General features: G+C 38.7%; 1 protein-coding gene across 1 annotated transcript; it reads left to right on the forward strand.

The window, feature by feature from the left end:
- LOC142164697 (uncharacterized) lies at window positions 1-25,070 on the forward strand. The gene is made up of 7 exons (XM_075223040.1): window positions 1-502; window positions 22,854-22,998; window positions 23,097-23,690; window positions 23,737-23,928; window positions 24,258-24,428; window positions 24,528-24,621; window positions 24,708-25,070. Exons 1-7 carry the CDS (start codon window positions 1-3, stop codon window positions 25,068-25,070), a joined length of 2,061 nt encoding a protein of 686 aa, XP_075079141.1.
- Window positions 25,071-25,972: the final 902 nt, after the last annotated feature.

Genomic DNA, 25,972 nt, shown 5'->3' on the forward strand with positions numbered 1-25,972 from the left:
ATGACCCCTCCAATCGCCGGAAAACTTGACAATTGGAGCAACCATGGTTGGTTTCCGAAGAAAGCCCCATTGTTGCGTCTTTGTCGAGCTCCAACTGATCATGGTTGGTTCTTCTTCTTCACCTCATATTATCATGAGCGTTCTGCTGCCCGCTACGTCCAGCTCAGAAAAACCAACGTCACCGCCATCCACGTCGACCTCCCCGACTGCTTCGCCGCTGCCTTGGTTGCGTTTTGCTCGTCGAGCACTACTCCTGCTGCGTCGTTGCTGCTTGAGCTCACCATGGCCAGCTGCTCCTGCTTGCAAGCTTCTTCGCGCAAGCACCAAACACACCCCCCAGTTATTTCTTCTTCGCTACATCCAGTGCATCGACCTTCTCCATCATTTGCCGCTACTGCTGAAGCAGAAGCTCCGTCCAAACAAAACCAAATCCAGCTGCTACTGCTTCGGCTTCTGCTTTCGACTGTGTATCGCTATATTTCGTGTTCGAGCTTTGTTTCAGGTTTGGTCGTCGTCGTTTGGTCGAGTTTTGGTCGAGGCTCGTCAAAACAGTCCGTACATATTCGTTTCGATCCGGTTAGTAGTTTTTGAGTTTTATTTTTGTTCGTATTTCGTTTGGATATTTTTCGAATCTAAAATCGGCAAATGTTTGTTTTGTTCATGTCTATGGTTGGATATTTGATTTTTGGTTTTATTCATGTTCATGTGTTTTATTAAAATTAATTTTCAGATTTCAAAATGAAAGATTAATTAGTTATTTTTCATGTTTATTTCATGTTTGTATTGTTGTTTAAGTGAATATTTGTTAGTTTGATGTTTGTTAGATTCAAATTGAAATTTAATCAACTATTTCTTCAATTTGTTTCATGTGTTTATGTATTGTTAGAAATTGTTAATATTGTTAAGTTCAAGTTTAAGTTCATAATTGTTTCTTCGTCGATCTTGTTATTTGTTTAAAGAATTTAGTTGTATTAAAGGAATATATTGTTTTAATCGTTTAATCCGTCATGTTTGTTGTCTTAAAATAGATTCATTCATGTTCATACTTTGTTTGGATGATCTTGAATCCGAATTTTGTATAGTTTGATTTCTTGTTTACCATTTATGATTATTGCTTGAATTGTTCTCATAATCTTGTTTAAAGTTTAATATAAGAATTGTTTGTTGTAATGTTGTTAGAGTTGATTTTAAGTTCAATATGATTGAATTTAGAAATCTTCATACTTTGTTTGTTGTTGTTGTTGAATCCAAAAATAGGATTGTTTGTTGCTAAAATATTGTTCAATCAAATTTTAGTTGTTCTTTGTTGTTCAATTCGTGTTCATGTGATTTGTTGTTGAAATGTTGTTAAAATCGTGTTCATGTGATATTGTTGTTATGATGTTCATCCATGTTCATATTGTTGTTTGAACATTGTTAGAAATTGATCATATTGTCTATATTTTGGTTAAGTTTGATTAATTAATGTGTTATAGCTGATGGTTAATTTGGTAAATTTGTAATACGTTCAGGGGTAGTTTGGTAATTTCAGTAAGGTCGGAAGGGGTAGTTTAGGAATTGTACATTTTGAAATTGTTTATTTGAAGCATGGGGGACAAAATGAAATGGGGTGGGTTGTGATATGATTATTTAATATAAAGGGGGGACAAGATTTAAATTAAAGGGGAATCTTGCATTATTTTAAAAGAAGCATGGGGGACAAAAATGAAATGGGGTGGTGTGATATGTTTATTTAATGTAATGGGGATGAGTGGGAAGATAATGGGTTTGGTAGAGAAAGGGATTAATTTTAATTGATTAAAGGGTGGGGATTATATATAGAGGTCTGAAAAATGATAGAGGGAGAAGAAATACAGACAGAGAAAAAAGAGAGATTAAAAAAAAAGGATCTGAACATTTATTCCGAAAAAAACATTCAAACTCTCAAGAAAAGAAAAACATACAAAGAGAAAATAAAAAAAAAGTTGAAAATTAGAAGAGAAAGTAGTACACACCTGATAAATATTCTGGTATACAGGTGTAGAAATTAAGGGTTGAAGATTAAATAGCCTTTCAAAAATCTGAAAACTTCTCTTGGTTTCTGTCCGTTATTTTCGGCATTCTTGGATTTTATTTTGAATTTTTCAAAGCTGTCACTGGGATTTTCGTTGGCTGGTTATTGCTGGTTATTGTTGCTGTTGCTGTGTTACGTATTACGTTGCTGACTTTCTTCTTCTTATATTGACAATATCAGGTACACAACTGTAATTTTGGCATTTTGTAAGCTGAAATGAAGAATGGAGAATTAATTTTTTAATTTAGTTTAATTTAATTTTTTGTATTGTATTTAGGTTATTCATGTATTATTATTCTGTAAATCACTGTCATTTGGCATAACTAGGCATGTTATAGCGACATATTAAATAACGCCTTAACCAGATTATTAGGAAATATATTTAAGCTTGATTATTAATTAAAACTGTTTAAAAAAAATAGAAGAAATAACGTAAAAATGGCGTTATTGAATCAGTTTGGCAAAAATTAACTAAGTTCCTTATTCATAAGGTTTTTCGTCAACGATAAGTTAATCCGAATCATGTAGTCAATTTCAGTTATAACATGAATTAGTTTGCGAACAAGTATTAGGACATGATGAATTAAAACAAAGTTAGTTAATGTTAAATTGTTTAAATTTTTAGAAATATGATTTAGTACTCAAGTTTTTATTTTTATTTCTTTCAATTTTCAGTATTTGTAAATAATTAGTTTCAATAAGCTTAAGTCTTACTAACAATTTGAATTTTAATCCTACTATGGGATAATTAGTTTTTTTTATTTTTATTTTTACTATTCGATAATTCCATGTTGTATTTATGATTATAATTTTATTACTTTCTGTTAATATTTGTTTTTCTCTTCTATTTAATATGTCATTTTCAAGAATGAAGATATTGATTTTATATTTATAAAAAACTTAGTAATAATAAAAAGGTAGTCATTAAAGGATATTATTAAAGGATTTCGCTAAAAATAAATAGATGTAAATAATACAAATTTATAGGATTCTCCAATCTCATTTATTTATTTAATTTTTTTTAAAAAAATTACTTAGAATTTGGGATGGATTGTTTAGTGAATTTCACTTCCTTCCCCAAAGATAATGACGCGTTAGACTCTTTAGGCGCGATTTAATTAATTTTACCTTCTTAAACTCGGATGCGCATTTCATGCGACCCAAATCTAAATCCTAAAACATCAAATAAAATATGTTTCGTATTGTGGGTGCATTTCATGTGACACAATCCAAAGATATGTTTTAAGCGATGTTCACATTCCTAAAAAATAATAATAATAATAATAAAGTGGTAAAAAGTTAAATTTGCACATTGGTTCATAATTGTATTAAAAATCAGATAAATAAGCCGAATATAACAGTTGAGCGACCGTGCTAGAACCACGGAACTCGGGAATGCCTAACACCTTCTCCCGGGTTAACAGAATTCCTTATCCGGATTTCTGGTACGCAGACTGTAATATAGAGTCATTCTTTTCCTCGATCCGGGATTAAAATTGGTGACTTGGGACACCCTAAATCTCCCAAGTGGCGACTCTGAAATGAATAAATAAATCCCGTTTTGATTGTCCTTTAATTGGAAAAACTCCCTACGCACCTCGCGGTGCGGAAAAAGGAGGTGTGACAGCTCTGGCGACTCTGCTGGGGACTTAACCCAGAATCTCTGGTTCAGGGTTAGAAATTCGAGCTCATATAAATTGTTATATTTGGTTTTATCTGATTTTTACATGTTTGAGCCTAATGTGCTAAATGCTGCTTTTACCGCTTTGATACTACATGAACTGTGTATAAACTGTGCCGAAACCCATCTCCTCTCTGAGTCTTCTAAATCATGAAGAAGGGTGTACTTCGTACGACTTCTTTTCTGTATAGTGTAAAATTCCAATTTAGAACGAGGTTCGGACAAGTTGCTAAGCCGGTGAAGCTTCTGTATTCCCGGTACGCTACCCCCTCGGCTCGAGCTGTCCGCTCGGGTAAGCCAGGTCTAGAACAAACACCCAGGTTCTGAACCTAGTATAACAAAACCACATGTCAGATCCCTAGTAGGAACGTTTGTTTGCATCACGTGCATCTGACTTTGGAGGCTCAACACAGGGGTTGGGTTTGTCTAGGACAGGTGCACCAAAAATGAAAATGACCATCCTGATGCATCTTATTTGTTTTATGTGCATTTATTTGCTCGGTCTTGCATGTTGACCGGCTTCTGAGTCTCGGGAGTGTAAAAAATAAAATAAAATAAAAATAGCAAGTGGAAAGTTATTTGATTAATTTAGAAAAAATTAGTGTCCAAGTACTGTCGAAATGCTGCCGAATTTTTTTTTTTAAAAAAAAACATATATATTTTTACTTTTAGAATTGTTGGTTTGCCTAGAAAGCAGAAAGTGTGTAGGAATAAGTCTTTTATTTTAATTTGCTTTATTTAAAAAAAAAATGAAAAAGGAAAATAGTTTTTTTTGATATAAAAGAAAAAGGAAAAATTTGTTTGTTTTCAAAAAAAAAATTAGTTAGTTTATAGCCTGAATTACGCGGGTATGATTCTCACCGGATGAGAGATCAGAGGCAAACCTCTTTGGTTTCGGCTCACCATATTCAAAAAAATCCAAAAATATTTAACATTACTCACTTCTTTAGAAAGTTTTTCTTTTAGACCTCAAATTTTTTTTTTTAAAAAAATATATATTTCCTTTTAATCTCAAAATCCCAATTATTTGCTTATAAGATATTCAAAATAAAATTCAAAAATATTTTTCTGTAGTATTTCTTTCATAAATTCAGAATATTGGTTCAAAAATATTTCCTTTCTCCTTAAAAGTTTTTTTTTCAAGAAAAAAAAATTAAAATCCAAAAAATATTTCTTTAGAATATAGATAGTTTTTAAGTCAAATAAAAGTTTTTCCTTCTTTAATCACTATAATAAATGTGCAGGATGAGCACAAGTCAAAATGAACCATTCTCAGTGTGTAGCGAGGTCCCTTCGCAACTCCATATGTGGTGGAATGATATGGGAAAGGATAGTATAAAGATAGTGGAAAGAGTTTTGGGAGGTTTTGTCGATCTGTTGAATATCAAGCCAAGGACAGATATCATCGAGGCTCTAATACCGTTCTGGGACCCAACACGCAACGTGTTTCGTTTTGCTGACTTTGAACTTTCACCTACACTAGAGGAAGTCGCCGGATATGCAGGGTTGAATGGGAAACTAAGAGGGCAGTATTTACTTTCACCAAGACCAGTATCTCCGCACGCGTTCTTGGATTTGCTAAGCATTAGTCGGAAGGTACAGAATGATGATTTGTCGAAGGGATGTTGTACTCTCCAATTCTTGTATCAACGGTACGGAATTCCTCAGGGTTTGGAAGAACCAAACCTCGGATTAATTCACACTGGGAACAGAATCAAGTGGGAAGCAAGACGTACTTTGGCATTTATCACAGCATTTCTGGGAGTTGTGGTCTGTCCCCGCAAAGATAAAAAAATAGAGATAGGCCTTGTAGGGATGGCCGATGTTGCAATCAAAAGAACCGACAGTACTGTGGTTCCTTTAATTTTGTCCGAAATCTACCGAGCTTTAACTATATGCCGAGAAGGAGGCATGTTCTTTCAGGGATGCAATCTGTTACTCCAGCTGTGGATGCAAGAACACCTCCATCACCGAGTGGAATACATGAACCACGGGTTGACTGAGAGAAACTGCATTAGTGGCTTTGAGAAACGAATGACAGGCGTCATATTTCCCGAAGGCGTCGAAGCATGGCTTGCACAATTGAGGTCAACAACATCCGACCAAGTTGAATGGGCATTTGGGTGGTTGAATGATACTGAGGTAATATACATGGCGGCCGAGGAATGTCATGTTCTTTTGATGGGACTTCGTAGCATTCAACCATATGCTCCTCATCGGGTACTGCGCCAACTAGGAAGATTTCAGGTAATTCCCACTGATGAGGATCTAAGCAAGCACGCCATTGAGTTGAGTCCAGGAGTCGTGTTCCCCGAAGGAAAAATTAGAAAGCTGTGGCACGAATGTAGATTCCTTGAACCCAAGACTATGGTTCGAGAGCTGGCTAAGGGTGAGGTAGACCCAAAATACGATGTTTGGTTCGGGAAAAGGTTCCAGATTCGTCAGAGGCCTGCCAAAAGAGCTCACGTCCAACAATTTACGGATGATTCGCAGGAACAGTGGGGCTGGTTAGTGAGAGAGGAAGGCTACCGGGTTGAAATCGGGAAGCTGAAGCGACAAATTGAAAGGCTTATGTTTGAAAACAACGTTCAAGTAGCCTCAGAGCAGGGTGAGAAGAACAAATTAGCCAAAGAAAACCAGGCACTGAAAGCCCGAATTCGCCAATTCAGTAAGAGTGATAGCGACCGACAGAAACGTCGCTCTGATGAAAGGTTGATAGCGGAATTGAGAAATCAAGTCAGCCAAAGCCGAGAAGACTTGGAGAGATCCCAGGCTTGTATAACAAGAATGCGGGTCAGGTGGGCTACAGTTACAACATCACGGAGAGAGCACCTATGGCAAGTAAAAAGGGACTACGAAATGAGTGTTGCGACATTGAGAGAGATAAACTCCATTCTCAATAATCGGGTCCTCAAACAAGCCCAGGATGCTAGAACATATAGAGAACACTGCCATGAGTCGATAGCCCGGATGGAAGAACAAATGGAGAGGTTCCAAGAGCAGCTCATTGACAATACTCGAATATTGGGACTAAAGAATCAACGGATAGAACAGCTGTGCATAGAGAGGGATAGAATCAGGGGTAGGATCAATGATATAGGGCGCTATATCACCACAAAGTGCCTAACATGTGAAGAGATGCCTCGTGATGTCCTATTTGCCTCAATCATGGGTTATGTCCATCAGATCATGGAGGAACTAAAAAGCTTGCAAAGAAGCCTGGCCCCCAAGCCCGCGGAAAGGCCGAATGATGCCTCGCGGGCACCAAAATTCAAAGCTTTAATGTATCCCTAGTTCAATCTTGCACTTGTTTGTTTTTCGAGTCTGTTGTCTACCTATATGTTTTTTTTCTCTCTTCAAACATTCTCAAAAAAAAAAAAAAATATATATATATATATATAAAGTCTGTATTTTTTGTTTTTTTTTGTGATGGCTTGTAATAGCATTATTTTGAGTAATAAAAAAAAATATTTGGTCTTATGGCACGAACTACGCTTGGTCTGATTCGTGCGGGGTCACGATACGTAGGCAATCTCTATAGGATTCGACCGTAATTAAAAAAAAAAAGAAGAATATATATTTGTCAGAGCAAAAAATAAGCCGGGATGATGCATGCGGTCAGAGCAAAAGCATGTTAGAAATGATTAACTGCCTAGGAGCATTGCATCCCCCTAACGTGCAATTACAATATCTGTTAAGACTCTAACACTGACAAGTTTGTTGTTTTTCCAATCAATATCAGTTAGTTGTTAGAGCGTACTAGCACCGTACCATTATCAGACAAGATCAAAAGGTCCTATACCAGAAAGCATGACTGGGTCAGACAACAGCGTTGAGTCAGAAAAAACGGCCAATCAGATGCTGAAGGAAGCCCTGGAGAAAATGGAAAAAATGAGGCTAGAAATGAATGAAATGCAGATAGCCTTAGCTAGAGCCCAGAAGGGGCAAGAACTACCCGTTACTCCTACCCTCCAACCAACACACACGCCGGAATACCCCTCTCCCGGTCCTTCAACAAGTTTCCCAAGCCATCACTATTATCAGGGAAGAGAGGCTTATGATTCCCAAGCTCCACCACCCACTCAAAACCCTCCTCCACCAAATGTTCCCGTCTTTGTGGCACCTCCCCCAGCCCCATTGCACAGATCATCTAGTGAGCCACTGTTTCAGGCTCACGATACACAATACTACCCCCTGAACTCACATTCAAAGCACCCGAGCCACATACCTATAATCCCCACTTTGAGGTCCCGGCGGAGATTGAAAAGCCGGCTAAGAGCCCAGAGCAGGACGAGGTGATGCGGAAATTTAAAAGCCTGGAGCAATCCTTCAGGAACATACACAGGTTAGGTAACCAAGTCAGCGTGGCTTACAAGGATCTATGCCCTTTCCCTGACGTTCAATTACCAGCAGGGTTCAAAATGCCCAAGTTCGATTTATACGAAGGGCATGGTGATCCTATGGCACATCTACGAGGTTTTTGTAGCAAAATGAGGGGAGCAGGGGGCAAAGATGAGCTATTAATAGCTTACTTTGGCCAGAGTTTGAGCGGGTCGGCGTTAGAGTGGTATACAAGACAAGATCCGAGCAGGTGGTACACCTGGGATGACTTGGCACAGGCTTTCGCAGGACATTTCCAATACAACCTTGAGATAGTCCCAGACCGTCTCACATTGCTAAAGCTCGAGAAGAAACCCGGAGAGAGCTTCCGGGAATTTGGGTTCCGATGGAGAGAACAGGCAGCCAGAGTTGATCCCCCAATGAGAGAAGGAGAAATGGTGGATTACTTCTTACAAACTCTCGAGCCAACTTACTTTGGTCACTTGGTGACGTCAGTTGGCAAATCATTTAATGAAGTTGTGAAAATGGGAGGTATGATAGAAGAGGGACTTAAGTCCAATAAGATCCTGAGTTATTCGGCAATTAAGGCAACAACTCAGGCCATTCAGAGCGGCACGGGAGGTGCGCTAGGGAAGAAAAGGAGAGAGGAGGTCACGACATTAGAGGCCGACAATTGGTCCAGATCTAGAGGTCCTTCCCCTCATTACCAACCCAGACCCCATCATCTAAACTACCCACACATTCCAAATTACCCTCCACAACCCTACTACCAACCACAAGAACAACATTTCACCGTCCATCAAGCCCAGACATACACCCAACCTCCGGTTCGCCCACAATGGCGCGCGCCGGTTACCCACAATACATACCCACCTCCACATAACACATACCCACCACCACAAAACACCTATCCACCACCAAGAGCCTACAGGAACCCTCCAGGGATGGGTTTCAGGGGAAATCCGGCCGCCAGAAATGAAAGATTGCAGAGGCAAAGAACTTTTACTGAGTTGGGGGAAACTTATATTGCCTTGTTCCACAAATTGAGGCAGTTGGGTTTATTAAATCCTGTTGAGCCTAGATTACCAAATCCCTTACCCCAAAATATGGATCACTCGGTAAGATGTGAATATTGTTCGGGAGCTCCCGGACATGATACCGAGAAATGTTGGAGGCTGAAACATGCAATACAAGATCTTATTGATACCAACAAGATCGAGGTACAGGCACCGGAGGCACCCAACATTAACCAGAACCCATTGCCAAAGCACCCTGAAGCCCACATGATCGAGCTTGTGCACGAAGGAGGGGAGCCGAAGAAACCCCCACAGACAGTGACGATGATCCGTGCCACTCCAAAAGAAAAATCGATCAATGAGGAAGCAGGGGTACAGTTGAAGGGGGAAGATGTCAAGCCAGTGGTGATATTGGGGAAGAATCCATCTGCCGCTACAAGGAAACCAGAACCAGCCAAGTTGGTAATAACGGGAGCATCATCTGCACCCGTGGTTGTTGTGAAGGGGGTCTGCAGGAACCGGTCATCATAAAACCAGTAGTCCAAAAATGATTGATAGCAAGGCTGTGCCTTGGAAGTATGAGAAGGCAGTGGTGATGTACAAGGGACAACAAGTGGAGGAGAATAGTTGTGAGGCGCAGGGACTGACTCGATCAGGACGGTGTTTTGCTCCGGCGGAGTTGAGAAGACCCAATCCAGCTGCAATAAAGAAACCTGTGTCAGAAGAAGAAGCTGAGGATTTCTTAAAGAAGATGAAAGTGCAGGATTACTCCGTGGTCGAACAGTTGAAGAAAACACCGGCCCAGATCTCACTGCTATCATTATTAATCCATTCGGATGAACATCGTCGGGCCCTGATGAAGATACTGAATGAAGCTCATGTGCCCAATGAGATTTCTGTAAATCACCTGGAAACGATTGCCAATAAAATTTTCGAGGTGAACAGGGTAACATTTTCAGATGATGATCTGCCAGTGGAGGGCACGGAGCATAATAAAGCTCTCTACCTAACTGTCAAATGTGAAGATTCGGCAGTTACTCGGGCATTAGTGGATAACGGCTCAAGTGCCAATATTTGTCCATTATCCACCCTGAACCAATTGAAGATCGACCACGGAAGAATCCACAAGAATAGCATTTGCGTCCGAGGATTTGACGGAAATGGAACAGCCACCGTGGGGGATATTGTACTTGAGTTGACCATCGGTCCAGTCCAGTTTACCATGGAATTCCAGGTATTAGATGCTACGGTATCTTATAACTTTCTGTTGGGACGACCGTGGATCCATGCAGCCAAAGCAGTGCCATCCACCTTGCATCAGATGGTCAAGTTCGAGTGGGATAGACAAGAGGTCGTGTTGCACGGCGAGGACACTGCGTGCACCGTAGGAGGCGCCATTGTACCCTTCATAGAGACCAATGATGACAAAGGTCCCTGGGTCTACCAGATTTTTGATGCAGTGTCGGCAAACAAGATCCCCGAGGGTGAAATCATTCAGCATCCTAGGATAGCTTCCGCAACGGTTATGATGGTTTCAGAAATGCTGGGTAATGGGTTTATGCCAGGAAAAGGCTTGGGAGCTGAACTTCAGGGAATTGTTCAACCTGTTTCCTTGCCCAAGAATTTGGAGACCTTTGGGTTGGGGTTCAAACCGACTGCGGCAGATGTAAAACGAGCTCGGAAAATGAAGAAGAAAGTTTGGTTTCTTCCCAAACCTGTGCCACGTCTCTCAAGATCTTTTGTTAGAGCAAGCGCCAAGGGGTCACCAGTCCCGAAAGTTCTCGGGCCATTGATTGGGATTGACGGGGATCTGAATCAGAGTTTCGAAAGATTGTTCACTAATGTCAATATGGTAGAAGTCGGAGAGGGTTCCAGCGGAACAGACATACAGTTTATGGGGCCTGAGGCCAAAACCAACAATTGGACGGTTACTCCTCTTCCTACTCGGGGAGAGTCCTGGTAGTAGGCTTTGATTTTTGCTTTCTTATTTTTCGGATTATTCAGGGTGTAATCCAAATCTCATTTTATCTTGTAAAAGTGTGAACCCTGTTATCCCGCATTTTAATAAAATTCTTTTCTTGTCTCATTTTAATTTTGTTTTATTCTTTTCTCTTTCTGAACAGTTCTCTTTTTACTGGTTCTAATGACATGGCATGCACGACGGATCTTCGACCTAGTCTAATAAATCAATCTGACTCTGATTTAATGATACAAGAGATCGATTATGAGTCTGAATATGATGAGGATAAAGCCTTCGAAGAAATAAACCGAGAACTATGCCAATTTGAAGAGAAACCCAAGCCTAATCTGAATGACACCGAGGCTGTAAATCTAGGGGATGCGGATAATGTCCGAGAAACCAAAATCAGCATCCACATTGAGCCTGGCATCAGGGAAGAATTAATCAAAGCACTCATTGAGTTTAAAGATATTTTTGCATGGTCATATGACGACATGCCGGGTTTAAGCACCAAGCTAGTGGTTCACAAATTGCCCATTGACCCGGCATGTCTTCCCGTCAAGCAGAAACTGAGGAAGTTCAAGACAGATATGAGTGTGAAGATTAAAGAAGAAGTAACCAAGCAGCTGCAAGCAAAGGTTATTCGGGTCTCTCGATATCCTGATTGGTTGGCTAATGTGGTGCCAGTATCAAAGAAAGATGGGAAGATCAGGGTATGCGTCGACTACCGTAATCTGAACAAGGCAAGCCCAAAGGATAACTTTCCATTGCCCAATATCCATATCTTGATCGACAATTGCGCCGGGCGAGAAATCGGCTCCTTTGTGGATTGCTACGCTGGGTATCATCAGATTTTGATGGATGAAGAAGATGCAGAGAAAACAGCTTTCATTACGCCATGGGGGACTTATTGTTATCGGGTAATGCCATTCGGTTTGAAGAACGCTGGGGCAACGTACATGAGAGCAATGACTACTGTGTTCCATGATATGATACACAAAGAGATCGAAGTGTACGTAGATGATGTGATCATCAAATCCAAGCGTCAGGAAGACCACGTAGCAGACCTTAGGAAGTTTTTCCAAAGACTTCGGAGGTACGACATTAAGCTCAACCCAGCCAAATGTGCATTTGGTGTTCCATCTGGAAAGCTGTTAGGATTTATCGTCAGTCGGCGAGGCATTGAGTTGGATCCGTCAAAGATCAAATCCATCCAGGAATTGCCGCCACCAAGGAACAAAACAGAAGTAATGAGTCTGTTGGGAAGATTGAACTATATCAGCAGATTCATCGCTCAGCTCACAACAACTTGTGAACCCATCTTTCGATTGCTGAGGAAAGATGCCGCGATAGAATGGACGGCAGAATGTCAGGAGGCATTTGACCAGATCAAAGGTTATTTATCCAATCCACCTGTATTGGTTCCACCTGAGTCGGGGAGGCCATTAATCCTTTATCTAACGGTCCTGGATCATTCGTTTGGTTGCGTGTTGGGTCAACACGACATCACAGGAAGAAAAGAGCAAGCCATCTATTATCTCAGCAAGAAGTTTACAGTCTATGAGAATAAGTACACTCAACTTGAGAAGACATGTTGTGCTCTAACTTGGGTAGCACAGAAGTTTAAGCATTATCTGTCGTCACATACTACATACCTTATTTCACGTCTGGATCCATTAAAGTATATTTTCCAGAAGCCTATGCCCACAGGAAGATTGGCAAAATGGCAGATATTACTCACAGAGTTCGACATTGTCTATGTGACGAGGACGGCCATGAAAGCCCAAGCATTGGCCGATCACTTGGCTGAGAATCCTATTGATGAAGAATACGAGACTTTGAGGACGTATTTTCCAGATGAAGAAGTGATACATATAGAGGAGTTAGAACTGAATGAGGAACCAGGGTGGAAGCTTTTCTTTGACGGGGCTGCTAATGCAAAAGGAGTTGGAGTAGGAGCAGTACTTATTTCAGAAACAGGACATCACTATCTTGTTACAGCTCAGCTACGTTTCTATTGTACCAACAACATGGCTGAATATGAGGCATGTATTTTGGGCCTACGATTGGCTGCAGACATGGATGTTCAGGACGTCTTGGTCTTGGGAGACTCGGACCTCATAGTACATCAGATCCAGGGTGAATGGGAAACACGGGATTTGAAGCTTATACCATATCGACAATGTTTGCACGATTTGAGCAAGCGATTTCGATCAGTGGAGTTCAGACACATCCCGAGAGTTCACAATGAGGTTGCCGATGCTTTGGCCACTTTAGCATCGATGTTGCACCATCCAGACAAAATCCATGTTGACCCATTGTATATTCAGGTTCGTAATCAGCATGCCTACTGCAACATAATAGAAGAAGAAATGGATGGCGAGGCATGGTTTTATGATATCAAGGAATACCTCAGGATGGGAATATACCCGGAGCAGGCAACCGGAGATCAAAAGAGAGCCATTCGATGACTGGCAAATGGATTTTTCCTCAGTGGAGGAATGTTGTACAAAAGAACCTCAGATCTGGGATTGCTGAGATGTATTGATGCAGGTCAAGCCACGATAGTGATGACAGAGGTACATGCTGGAGTCTGTGGGCCCCATTTGAGCGGATATGTGTTGGCAAAGAAGATTCTGAGAGCGGGATATTATTGGCTCACTATGGAGCATGATTGTATCAGTTTCGTACGAAAATGCCATCAGTGTCATATACACGGAGATCTGATTCATTCTCCACCAACGGAATTGCACACAATGTCCGCACCATGGCCATTTGTAGCATGGGGCATGGATGTCATTGGGCCTATCGAGCCGGCAGCTTCAAACGGTCACAGGTTCATTCTGGTAGCCATCGATTATTTCACTAAGTGGGTTGAAGCCAAAACTTTTAAGTCTGTAACCAAGAAGGCAGTGGTGGATTTCGTCCATTCCCATATCATTTGTAGATTTGGGATCCCAAACTTAATAATCACGGACAATGGTGCTAATCTTAACAGCAACTTGATGAGAGAAGTATGTGAACAGTTTAAGATTACACACCGTAATTCCACCCCGTATCGGCCCAAGGCGAATGGAGCAGTTGAGGCAGCCAATAAAAATATAAAGAAGATATTGAGGAAAATGATTGAAGGATCCAGACAATGGCATGAAAAGCTACCATTTGCGTTGTTAGGATACCGCACTACTGTTCGTACTTCAATAGGTGCGACTCCTTATTTGTTGGTATACGGAACTGAAGCAATAATACCAGCAGAAGTTGAAATTCCTTCCCTTCGAATTATCGCTGAGGCCGGGATTGACGATGATGAATGGGTCAAAGCCCAACTAGAGCAGCTGAGTTTAATGGATGAAAAAAGATTGGCAGCAGTATGTCATGGCCAGTTATATCAGAAGAGAATGGCAAGAGCATACAATAAGAAGGTGCGCCCCAGGAAATTTGAAGTAGGGCAACAAGTATTGAAACGGATCCTCCCACATCAGATTGAGGCAAAAGGCAAGTTCGCCCCGAATTGGCAAGGGCCGTATATTGTGACCAGAGTATTATCCAACGGCGCTTTACGTCTGACAGATGTTGAAGGAAGATGCGTCGACATGGCTATCAATTCTGATGCAGTCAAAAGATATTATGTGTAATTTCTTTTGTTGTTTATTTGTTTGTTTGTACTTAGTGCTTATCGGATAATGAAATGACGGAGGCAATTCTTTCTTCTATCCAAACACTTTTAACCTTTGCTTTAGCCCTTTGAGCCATACTTATCTTTTTATACCCCTCTCTTGGAATCATTAATGAAAAAATGTATGAAAAAAAAACTTTTTGAAGGTCGCAAGAAAACAAAGGAGTCAGTGAACTACGTTCGACCTGATTCCTCAAAGAGGATACGTAGGCGCCTCACGGCTCGGTCATAAGGTAATAAAAAAAAAAGAAAAAAAGAAAAATCCCCAAGTAAGAAAACTGGGGCAGAAATTATGTTTCTAAATTTTGAAAAAAAAAAGAAAAAAAAAAGTTTGATTCCAAGAGTTGTAATACTTTACCCATCAAAGTTATTTTGAATTTTATATCCTTTTCTTCTAAAACCTATATTGATATCCAAAAAAGACCTCCCGATCAGTATCCGAGAGGTATTAAGATAGGCAAATGAAAACCAAGAATAAAACGTCGGTCCCTGACTGAATGAGGATCATGAATTGAAAGAATTTATAGCCAAAAGAATTCCCGGCAGAGAAAAATCTTATCGGCAACACTCCAATCCCAAGCTGAGAAAATAAGATGAGAGAGTCTTATCGGCGAAAACCCTTCACAGGCGCCATAAGGCGACGTAAGCTGAGAAATACAAAATGAGAGAGTCTTATCGGTGAAAACCTTCACAGGCACCATAAGGCGACGGGAGTTGTGAGAAATGAGAGAGCCTTGTTAGTGAAAACCCCGCGAAGGGCACTATAAGGCGACAAGATAGATTGATGGAAAAGATCCGTATTTTGCGAAGAATTGGGCACCTATTTATCCCCAGCAAGTGAAGACATCAGAAAGTTTGATCGACACAAATAGACTGGGTTGATTAATCCGGAATGCACAACATGATCATTGGACTCGGTTGTATCACCCAGATAAGTTCATTTTTTTGTTCAGAAAGATTTTCTCATTTTTCTATCTTTTCATTTCTTTGTTTAAAAGAATTTTTCTAGAAATTTATGTTTTAAGAAAGGTCTTTCAGAGCTTACTACCAGTTGCCAAAATGGTACAACATAAAATGTGAAAAGGGCAGGCAAGAGACAAGGCAATAAGACAAAAGACGTTGGTTGCTAGGCCGAATAATACTGTCCTAAAATGGCAAGGAAAGTACGGGGAAGAGCCGGAAAAAAAAACATGTTGAAGAAATTGTAAGCCAAGTTCCAAGACGATCCCCAGAGTACTCCGACCGAATATCGACCAAGCTCCGAGGTGGTCGGACAACACAGAAGGGGAAGGGAAGAAAGGAAAATCCCTCTTAGGCAAAATAACCTCCAGAAATTTTTGAGATACAAAATGGTGAAGGGATAAATGGAAAAACCATCCCTAGCAGAATGTTATCCCCAGCAAATAACATCATCCCCAACAAGTTTTGAGAACGCCGAACAGGAATAAGGGAAAGGGAACAATCATCCCCATCAGGAGTGACATGACCACTCGCCATATTTCAAAAAAAAAAAAAACTAACTAAATTTTCTTTGATTTGAACAGGAAAATAAAGTGTTGATGATGGCCTAAAGATACGCCATAAGAAAGATCGCCAGAATTGGGGCAGAAAATTTTCTGCCACAAGTGGAAATTTTCTCGGAGAATCGAGGAAACAAATTCAAATTATTCTTTACCAATTAGGCGCCCATCAGTATAATGCGGCATGCATTTATCTTTTCATTTCATGTTCTAGGTCGCCCACCAGTATAATGCGGGCATGCATTTATGTTTTCATTTCATGTTCTAGGTCGCCCACCAGTATAATGCGGGAATACATTTCTGTCTTTTCATTTCTGTTCTAGGTCACCCACCAGTATAATGCGGGTATACATTTCTCTTTTCATTTTATGTTCTAGGTCGCCTACTAGTATAATGCGGGCATGCATTTATCTTTTCATTTTAAATTCTAGGTCGCCCACCAGTAAAATGCGGGAATACATTTAAGTTCTAGGTCGCCCACCAGTAAAATGCGGGAATACATTTAAGTTCTAGGTCGCCCACCAGTAAAATGCGGGAATACATTTAAGTTCTAGGTCGCCCACCAGTATAATGCGGGAATACTTTTAAGTTCTAGGTCGCCCACCAGTAAAATGCGGGAATACATTTAAGTTCTAGGTCGCCCACCAGTATAATGCGGGAATACATTTCAGTTCTAGGTCGCCCACCAGTATAATGCGGGAATACATTTAAGTTCTAGGTCGCCCACCAGTATAATGCGGGAATACATTTCAGTTCTAGGTCGCCCACCAGTATAATGCGGGAATACATTTAAGTTCTAGGTCGCCCACCAGTATAATGCGGGAATACATTTAAGTTCTAGGTCGCCCACCAGTAAAATGCGGGAATACTTTTAAGTTCTAGGTCGCCCACCAGTATAATGCGGGAATACATTTAAGTTCTAGGTCGCCCACCAGTAAAATGCGGGAATACTTTATGTTCTAGGTCGCCCACCAGTAAAATGCGGGAATACTTTATGTTCTAGGTCGCCCACCAGTAAAATGCGGGAATACTTTTAAGTTCTAGGTCGCCCACCAGTATAATGCGGGAATACATTTCAGTTCTAGGTCGCCCACCAGTATAATGCGGGAATACATTTCAGTTCTAGGTCGCCCACTAGTATAATGAGGGAATACATTTTGTCTGTTCATTCCATATTCTAGGTCGCCCACCAGTATAATGCGGGCATACATTTCAGTTTTCCATTTCCAGGTCGCCCACCAGTATAATGCGGGCATACATTTCATTTTTCCATTTCCAAGTGCCCACCTGTATAACGAGAGGAATACTTTTCAGTCTTATACTGCAGATTTTGAAGTCAGTAACCCCACTGGAAGGCAGAAGGTTACAACAAGAATCCCCAGCAGGAAACAATAAAAATCCCAACACCGGAAGGCAGAAGGTGGCAACAAGAAGTCCCAGCGCAAATTCAAGCGCAGGAGTCAAAAGAAAGAAAAGACGCGTCTTGATGAATCTGATGAAGATAATCGTGTCCCAAGAGGAACAGCCAAAAAGCTTAAATGAAGAAAGCCATGTCCCCAGCGGACCGAACAAAATGACGAAAACTGGTATTAAAAAAAAAAAAAACCCAAGGGCCAGAAGTCTTGGTAAAAAGGCACCAGAGGAAACACAAACCGACAAAAAGCAAGGCAACCAGAGCAAGGGGGAAAACAGATAAGATTCTGTAATTTCTAGCTTAGTCTAGCTTCTTATTTTTTTTAGCATAATGTAATAAGGAGGTCAGCAAACAGTAAAAGTAGCATGCAACAGCAGTAACTTTGCAGTCCCATGGTAGTCCCAGCTACCAAGACTTCCCGAACTACATTGACTTGATTCCTGTTTAGCCCAGGATATGTAGGAAACCTTTGAAGCAAAGGTTCGGTCAAATCTTTTTCAAAAAATGCTTCAACAGAGTACTCTGATGGGAAAAAATCGCTCGCTTTATCTTTGCACGAAAACCCTTCGTGTCTCCGGGCAAAGAGGGGCAGCTGTAAGCACGTGATTTTTTACCCTATATGAGAATTACTCCCAAAAATTCAAAAATAAAATGATTTTCTTTGGTGTGCAATTTTGTGATATTTTGAATAATTATTTGTAGTTGTCTGTGCGTGTTTATTTGCTAAATTAATAAAAAATACAAAAATATGTCGCATTTTGCATGTAGGATTTAATTCTATAATTGATAATAATTAAATTTGTTTTACAAAAATTAAAAATTATAAAAATAGGCATCGTTTGCATTTTTAGCATTTAATGTCCAAATATACAATTTTATGCTTAATTAATACTTAATTATGCGTTAATTGTTATTGGGAGTTAATTTGCACTTTTATAACTTAATTTAGTTCTTAATAATAGTTTAAGTATTTTTATAATTTAGTTTTAGAAAAATAAAAGAAGAAAAGAGAGCGAAAATATAAAGAAAATCGGAATTAGGCCTCTTCTTCAACTTCAAGCCACAGGCCCAAAAAATGGCCCAATCTTCCCTACGACCCAGTCCATTTCGAACTGGGTCGACCCAGTCCATAACCCAACACCCCTATTATTTTACAAACAAAATAAAACAAAAAAAAAAGAAAGAAAAACCCTAAAATACCTAAGCATCCGCCCCCCCCCCTCCCATTTTTCTTCCTTCTTCCTCCAAAGCTCCAACCCAACGTCCATGGCTGCCCTTCACCAGCCCCATCGACAACCAACTCTTCACATCACGTCTCCATCTTCTTCCTCGTCTCCAAATGACCCCTCCAATCGCCGGAAAACTTGACAATTGGAGCAACCATGGTTGGTTTCCGAAGAAAGCCCCATTGTTGCGTCTTTGTCGAGCTCCAACTGATCATGGTTGGTTCTTCTTCTTCACCTCATATTATCATGAGCGTTCTGCTGCCCGCTACGTCCAGCTCGGAACAACCAACGTCACCGCCATCCACGTCGACCTCCCTGACTGCTTCGCCGCTGCCTTGGTTGCGTTTTGCTCGTCGAGCACTACTCCTGCTGCGTCGTTGCTGCTTGAGCTCACCATGGCCAGCTGCTCCTGCTTGCAAGCTTCTTCGCGCAAGCACCAAACACACCCCCCAGTTATTTCTTCTTCGCTACATCCAGTGCATCGACCTTCTCCATCATTTGCCGCTACTGCTGAAGCAGAAGCTCCGTCCAAACAAAACCAAATCCAGCTGCTACTGCTTCGGCTTCTGCTTTCGACTGTGTATCGCTATATTTCGTGTTCGAGCTTTGTTTCAGATTTGGTCGTCGTCGTTTGGTCGAGTTTTGGTCGAGGCTCGTCAAAACAGTCCGTACATATTCGTTTCGATCCGGTTAGTAGTTTTTGAGTTTTATTTTTGTTCGTATTTCGTTTGGATATTTTTCGAATCTAAAATCGGCAAATATTTGTTTTGTTCATGTCTATGGTTGGATATTTGATTTTTGGTTTTATTCATGTTCATGTGTTTTATTAAAATTAATTTTCAGATTTCAAAATGAAAGATTAATTAGTTATTTTTCATGTTTATTTCATGTTTGTATTGTTGTTTAAGTGAATATTTGTTAGTTTGATGTTTGTTAGATTCAAATTGAAATTTAATCAACTATTTCTTCAATTTGTTTCATGTGTTTATGTATTGTTAGAAATTGTTAATATTGTTAAGTTCAAGTTTAAGTTCATAATTGTTTCTTCGTCGATCTTGTTATTTGTTTAAAGAATTTAGTTGTATTAAAGGAATATATTGTTTTAATCGTTTAATCCGTCATGTTTGTTGTCTTAAAATAGATTCATTCATGTTCATACTTTGTTTGGATGATCTTGAATCCGAATTTTATATAGTTTGATTTCTTGTTTACCATTTATGATTATTGCTTGAATTGTTCTCATAATCTTGTTTAAAGTTTAATATAAGAATTGTTTGTTGTAATGTTGTTAGAGTTGATTTTAAGTTCAATATGATTGAATTTAGAAATCTTCATACTTTGTTTGTTGTTGTTGTTGAATCCAAAAATAGGATTGTTTGTTGCTAAAATATTGTTCAATCAAATTTTAGTTGTTCTTTGTTGTTCAATTCGTGTTCATGTGATTTGTTGTTGAAATGTTGTTAAAATCGTGTTCATGTGATATTGTTGTTATGATGTTCATCCATGTTCATATTGTTGTTTGAACATTGTTAGAAATTGATTATATTGTCTATATTTTGGTTAAGTTTGATTAATTAATGTGTTATAGCTGATGGTTAGTTTGGTAAATTTATAATACGTTCAGGGGTAGTTTGGTAATTTCAGTAAGGTCGGAAGGGGTAGTTTAGGAATTGTACATTTTGAAATTGTTTATTTGAAGCATGGGGGACAAAATGAAATGGGGTGGGTTGTGATATGATTATTTAATATAAAGGGGGGACAAGATTTAAATTAAAGGGGAATCTTGCATTATTTTAAAAGAAGCATGGGGGACAAAAATGAAATGGGGTGGTGTGATATGTTTATTTAATGTAATGGGGATGAGTGGGAAGATAATGGGTTTGGTAGAGAAAGGGATTGATTTTAATTGATTAAAGGGTGGGGATTATATATAGAGGTCTGAAAAATGATAGAGAAAGAAGAAATACAGACAGAAAAAAAGAGAGATTGAAAAAAAAAGGAGCTGAACATTTATTCCGAAAAAACATTCAAACTCTCAAGAAAAGAAAAACATACAAAGAGAAAATAAAAATAAAAAGTTGAAAATTAGAAGAGAAAGTAGTACACACCTGATAAATATTCTGGTATACAGGTGTAGAAATTAAGGGTTGAAGATTAAATAGCCTTTCAAAAATCTGAAAATTTCTCTTGGTTTCTGTCCGTTATTTTCGGCATTCTTGGATTTTATTTTGAATTTTTCAAAGCTGTCACTGGGATTTTCGTTGGCTGGTTATTGCTGGTTATTGTTGCTGTTGCTGTGTTACGTATTACGTTGCTGACTTTCTTCTTCTTATATTGACAATATCAGGTACACAACTGTAATTTTGGCATTTTGTAAGCTGAAATGAAGAATGGAGAATTAATTTTTTAATTTAGTTTAATTTAATTTTTTGTATTGTATTTAGGTTATTCATGTATTATTATTCTGTAAATCACTGTCATTTGGCATAACTAGGCATGTTATAGCGACATATTAAATAACGCCTTAACCAGATTATTAGGAAATATATTTAAGCTTGATTATTAATTAAAACTGTTTAAAAAAAAATAGAAGAAATAACGTAAAAATGGCGTTATTGAATCAGTTTGGCAAAAATTAACTAAGTTCCTTATTCATAAGGTTTTTCGTCAACGATAAGTTAATCCGAATCATGTAGTCAATTTCAGTTATAACATGAATTAGTTTGCGAACAAGTATTAGGACATGATGAATTAAAACAAAGTTAGTTAATGTTAAATTGTTTAAATTTTTAGAAATATGATTTAGTACTCAAGTTTTTATTTTTATTTCTTTCAATTTTCAGTATTTGTAAATAATTAGTTTCAATAAGCTTAAGTCTTACTAACAATTTGAATTTTAATCCTACTATGGGATAATTAGTTTTTTTTATTTTTATTTTTACTATTCGATAATTCCATGTTGTATTTATGATTATAATTTTATTACTTTCTGTTAATATTTGTTTTTCTCTTCTATTTAATATGTCATTTTCAAGAATGAAGATATTGATTTTATATTTATAAAAAACTTAGTAATAATAAAAAGGTAGTCATTAAAGGATATTATTAAAGGATTTCGCTAAAAATAAATAGATGTAAATAATACAAATTTATAGGATTCTCCAATCTCATTTATTTATTTAATTTTTTTTAAAAAAATTACTTAGAATTTGGGATGGATTGTTTAGTGAATTTCACTTCCTTCCCCAAAGATAATGACGCGTTAGACTCTTTAGGCGCGATTTAATTAATTTTACCTTCTTAAACTCGGATGCGCATTTCATGCGACCCAAATCTAAATCCTAAAACATCAAATAAAATATGTTTCGTATTGTGGGTGCATTTCATGTGACACAATCCAAAGATATGTTTTAAGCGATGTTCACATTCCTAAAAAATAATAATAATAATAATAAAGTGGTAAAAAGTTAAATTTGCACATTGGTTCATAATTGTATTAAAAATCAGATAAATAAGCCGAATATAACAGTTGAGCGACCGTGCTAGAACCACGGAACTCGGGAATGCCTAACACCTTCTCCCGGGTTAACAGAATTCCTTATCCGGATTTCTGGTACGCAGACTGTAATATAGAGTCATTCTTTTCCTCGATCCGGGATTAAAATTGGTGACTTGGGACACCCTAAATCTCCCAAATGGCGACTCTGAAATGAATAAATAAATCCCGTTTTGATTGTCCTTTAATTGGAAAAACTCCCTACGCACCTCGCGGTGCGGAAAAAGGAGGTGTGACACATGGTGATGTGTGGGGACCCTATAGAGTTCCTACTTATGATGAAAAGAAGTATTTCTTAACTCTTGTAGATGACTATTCTCGATATACTTGGGTATTTCTGTTGCCTACCAAGTTAGAAGTGATTGTTGTCCTTAGATCTTTTATTTTTATGATTTAGAATGTGTGTTCAGCTTCTGTGAAAGTTTTTCGATCAGATAATGGCACTAAATTTCTCAACCCTCAAGTAGCTGAGTTGCTGCAGACTAAAGGTATGATTTACCAGAGTTCTTGCATATATACTCCACAACAGAATGGAGTAGCTGAGAGGAGGCACATGTATATTTTGGAAGTGGCTAGATTAGTGAGGTTTCAGTGTCTGTACCACTCAAATTTTGGGGTGAATATGTCACCACTGATGTGTATATTATAAATAGGCTACCTTCAAAAACTCTTCAAGGCAAGTCTCCTTTTGAAGATTTAATTAGTCATGTTCCTCCTTTGGACCATATGAGAGTGTTTGGATGTCTAGGCTATGTTACTGATGTGAGAAGATCAGACAAAAGGGCTATTCCAGCTGTATTTCTAGGCTATTTTATGACACAAAAGGGATACAAAATGTATAATCTTCACTCAAAAGGCTTTACTGTCAGTAGAGATGTGGTTTTCAAAGAAGATATCTTCCCTTTCAAATATGCCTCTAGTACTATCTTCTCTATATTTCCTGTACTAGATCTCAATAATCCTATCATTTTCTCTGAGAACAAGTTACCTCCATATCATATTGTACCTGATGTTGCATCACCAGATGATGCACCTCCTCATAGTCACTCAGAGAGCGACTCCTCCACACTCTATGAGGATGTTGTAGAGCCTTTAATTGATCCTCCTCCTGATTCAGTAGTCATTCCTACTGAGTCAATATCCTCTATATTGCCTACTATTGAACCTATTGCTATTAGAAGATCTAGCATAGACAGCAAATCACCAATTTGGTTGAAGCCCATTGTTGCTACCCTATTTCTGCATGTGTTAGCTATGATCATGTTTCTTTTTCCTTTGGCAATGCCTTGACAGCATACTCTACCATCATAGAACCTCAAACCTTTGCCGAAGTAGTGAAATCTCAGCTCTAGAAGAGAACAACACATGGAGTATAGTTCCTTTACCTCCAGGGAAGGTACCAATTGGCTGCGATTGGGTGTTTAAGGTTAAATACACTTCTGTAGGTGCAGTAGAGAGGCATAAGTCCAGGATTGTGGCCAAGGGGTATAGTCAATAGGGGGTGTTGATTACACTCCCCTAGACAGTGGAACAAGAAACTTACAAATGCTTTGACTCAACTTGGCTTCACTCAGAGTCACTTTGACTATTCATTATTTACAAAAATTGTGGAAATAGAGTTGGTCATAGTGTTGGAATATGTGTGGATAAACCAGTCCTAGTCTAATCATGCAGATTAGAAATGACTTGAAGCTGGAGTTCAAAATGAAGGACCTAGGGGAACTTAATTTCTTTCTAGGGATAGAGGTTGCCAGATTAAAGAAAGGATAGTTATGAGTCAAAGAAAGTATGCTTTAATTTGGAGCTGATTTCAGAGTCAGGGTTTGGTGTGCCAAACTTGCTAGTACACCCTTGGAGACCAGTTCAAAGCTTACTTCTGTTGAGTTTGATAGTTTCATGCACAAAGAATGTCCTAGTGAAGCTAATGTAGAGGACAAAGAGCTAGAGAATGTTGGACCTTATCAAAGATTTATTGGCAGACTTCTGTAACTCACTATGACTAGAATTGATATCTCATATGTAGTTCAGGTGCTCAGCCATTTTATGCATAAACCTAAGCAATCTCATATGGATGTTGCTTTAAGAATAGTTAGATACATCAAGACTGCTCCAGGTCTTGGTCTATTGATGCCTTTAGAAGGCTTAGGAAGACTTGAAGCATATTGTAACTCAGACTGGGTGGATTTTTGCAAACTGGAAGATCTGTTACAGGATATGTAGTCAAGTTTGGTGATGCATTAATATCCTGAAAGTCAAAAGAGCAGGAGACAGTTGCCAGAAGCTCAGCAGAATTTAGGAGTACGATATCAACATTTGCAGAGTTAACTTGGCTTACAGGACTGTTTTCAGAATTAGGAATTGAGTCACCCCTGCCTATAGACTTACACTATGACAGCAAAGCTGCAATTCAGATTGTAGCTAATCCTATATTCCATGAAAGAACCAAGCATATTGATATCGATTGTCAGTTTGTGAGGGAAAAAATTATGCAAGGACTGATCAAGACTCATCATGTACCTACCAAGAAGCAACAAGCAGATTTACTGACAAAGAATCTTGGAAAAGTGCAGCACGACTATCTACTGTCCAAGCTGAAGTTGAAAGACTTGTTTCAACCATCAGCTTGAAGGAGGGTGTTGAAATATTAGGTGTATAGTTAGTGGAATGTACAGTGGATGCCAGCTAAGCTAAGTTAGTGAAAGGTTTAGTTTGTTAAGTAGGTGTGTTAGTAACTAACTTGTTTGTATATATACACGGTTAGTGTACAGTGTCTATAACAGAAAATAACAGAAAATGAAGGAACTATTTCTTCTCCATTAGCGTGTAACTGCTTCTCCTTCATTCTTAGCTTAGCAGCTCAGATTAGATCTAGGATTTCATTAACCTTTCTATAGTAATCTTATTTGTATCTAGTTAAAAGTAGCGTGTTTTGTAACAAAGGATAGTGTAAACCTCCTCGTGATGTGGTTGATCTCCAAGAAAGTCAGGCAACGCATTGGCTATTCTTAAGGAAGAACTGTCACCCTTACTAGAGAACTTTGAGAAAGATGACGACATTGATGTCTTAATCTTACATACGTTATGTAATTTTAAAATGTAGGTGTGAGCTAGATTTTTGGGTTGAAAAACCCTTCGAGAGATCTCTAATAAATCATTGAGTTTGAAGAATAAGAGTACATTTTTTTTGTAGAAGTTTTACTTAATAGTCAAATGCAGATGTAATTGGACTTCACATAGGTCATATAATTTTGACTTCAGTAATTATTCAGACTTTACTAATACTAAATGTTGACCGTAAGTGTATCTTGAATTTAGAATGTAACCCGAATTAATAATTATATCAATCGGGACATTACATGTATCCATCAATAGGAACGTAACTGTTTGATGTATCCTTAAACATTAGATATGTGTGCTGAATCATTTGTAGGAAATGAGAGCAAAAAATTTCAATAATAACACTGTAATAATATTATTTTATACGGAAATACACGAATTGGCTTGAGTCATGCTGGGCACTTTCCCAAGA

Source organism: Nicotiana tabacum, chromosome 1, assembly GCF_000715075.1.
Source record: "Nicotiana tabacum cultivar K326 chromosome 1, ASM71507v2, whole genome shotgun sequence".
Taxonomy (NCBI): Eukaryota; Viridiplantae; Streptophyta; class Magnoliopsida; order Solanales; family Solanaceae; genus Nicotiana; species Nicotiana tabacum.

What these genes read in the sequence shown, in the direction of transcription:
- LOC142164697 (XM_075223040.1), top strand. Translation starts at nt 1, where the DNA reads ATGACCCCTCCAATCGCCGGAAAACTTGACAATTGGAGCAACCATGGT. An exon ending in GTAGCTGAGAGGAGGCACAT is followed by an intron (nt 22,999 to 23,096) that starts GTATATTTTGGA and finishes TATTATAAATAG; the next exon opens with GCTACCTTCAAAAACTCTTC. An exon ending in CATATTGTAACTCAGACTGG is followed by an intron (nt 24,622 to 24,707) that starts GTGGATTTTTGC and finishes TCAAAAGAGCAG; the next exon opens with GAGACAGTTGCCAGAAGCTC.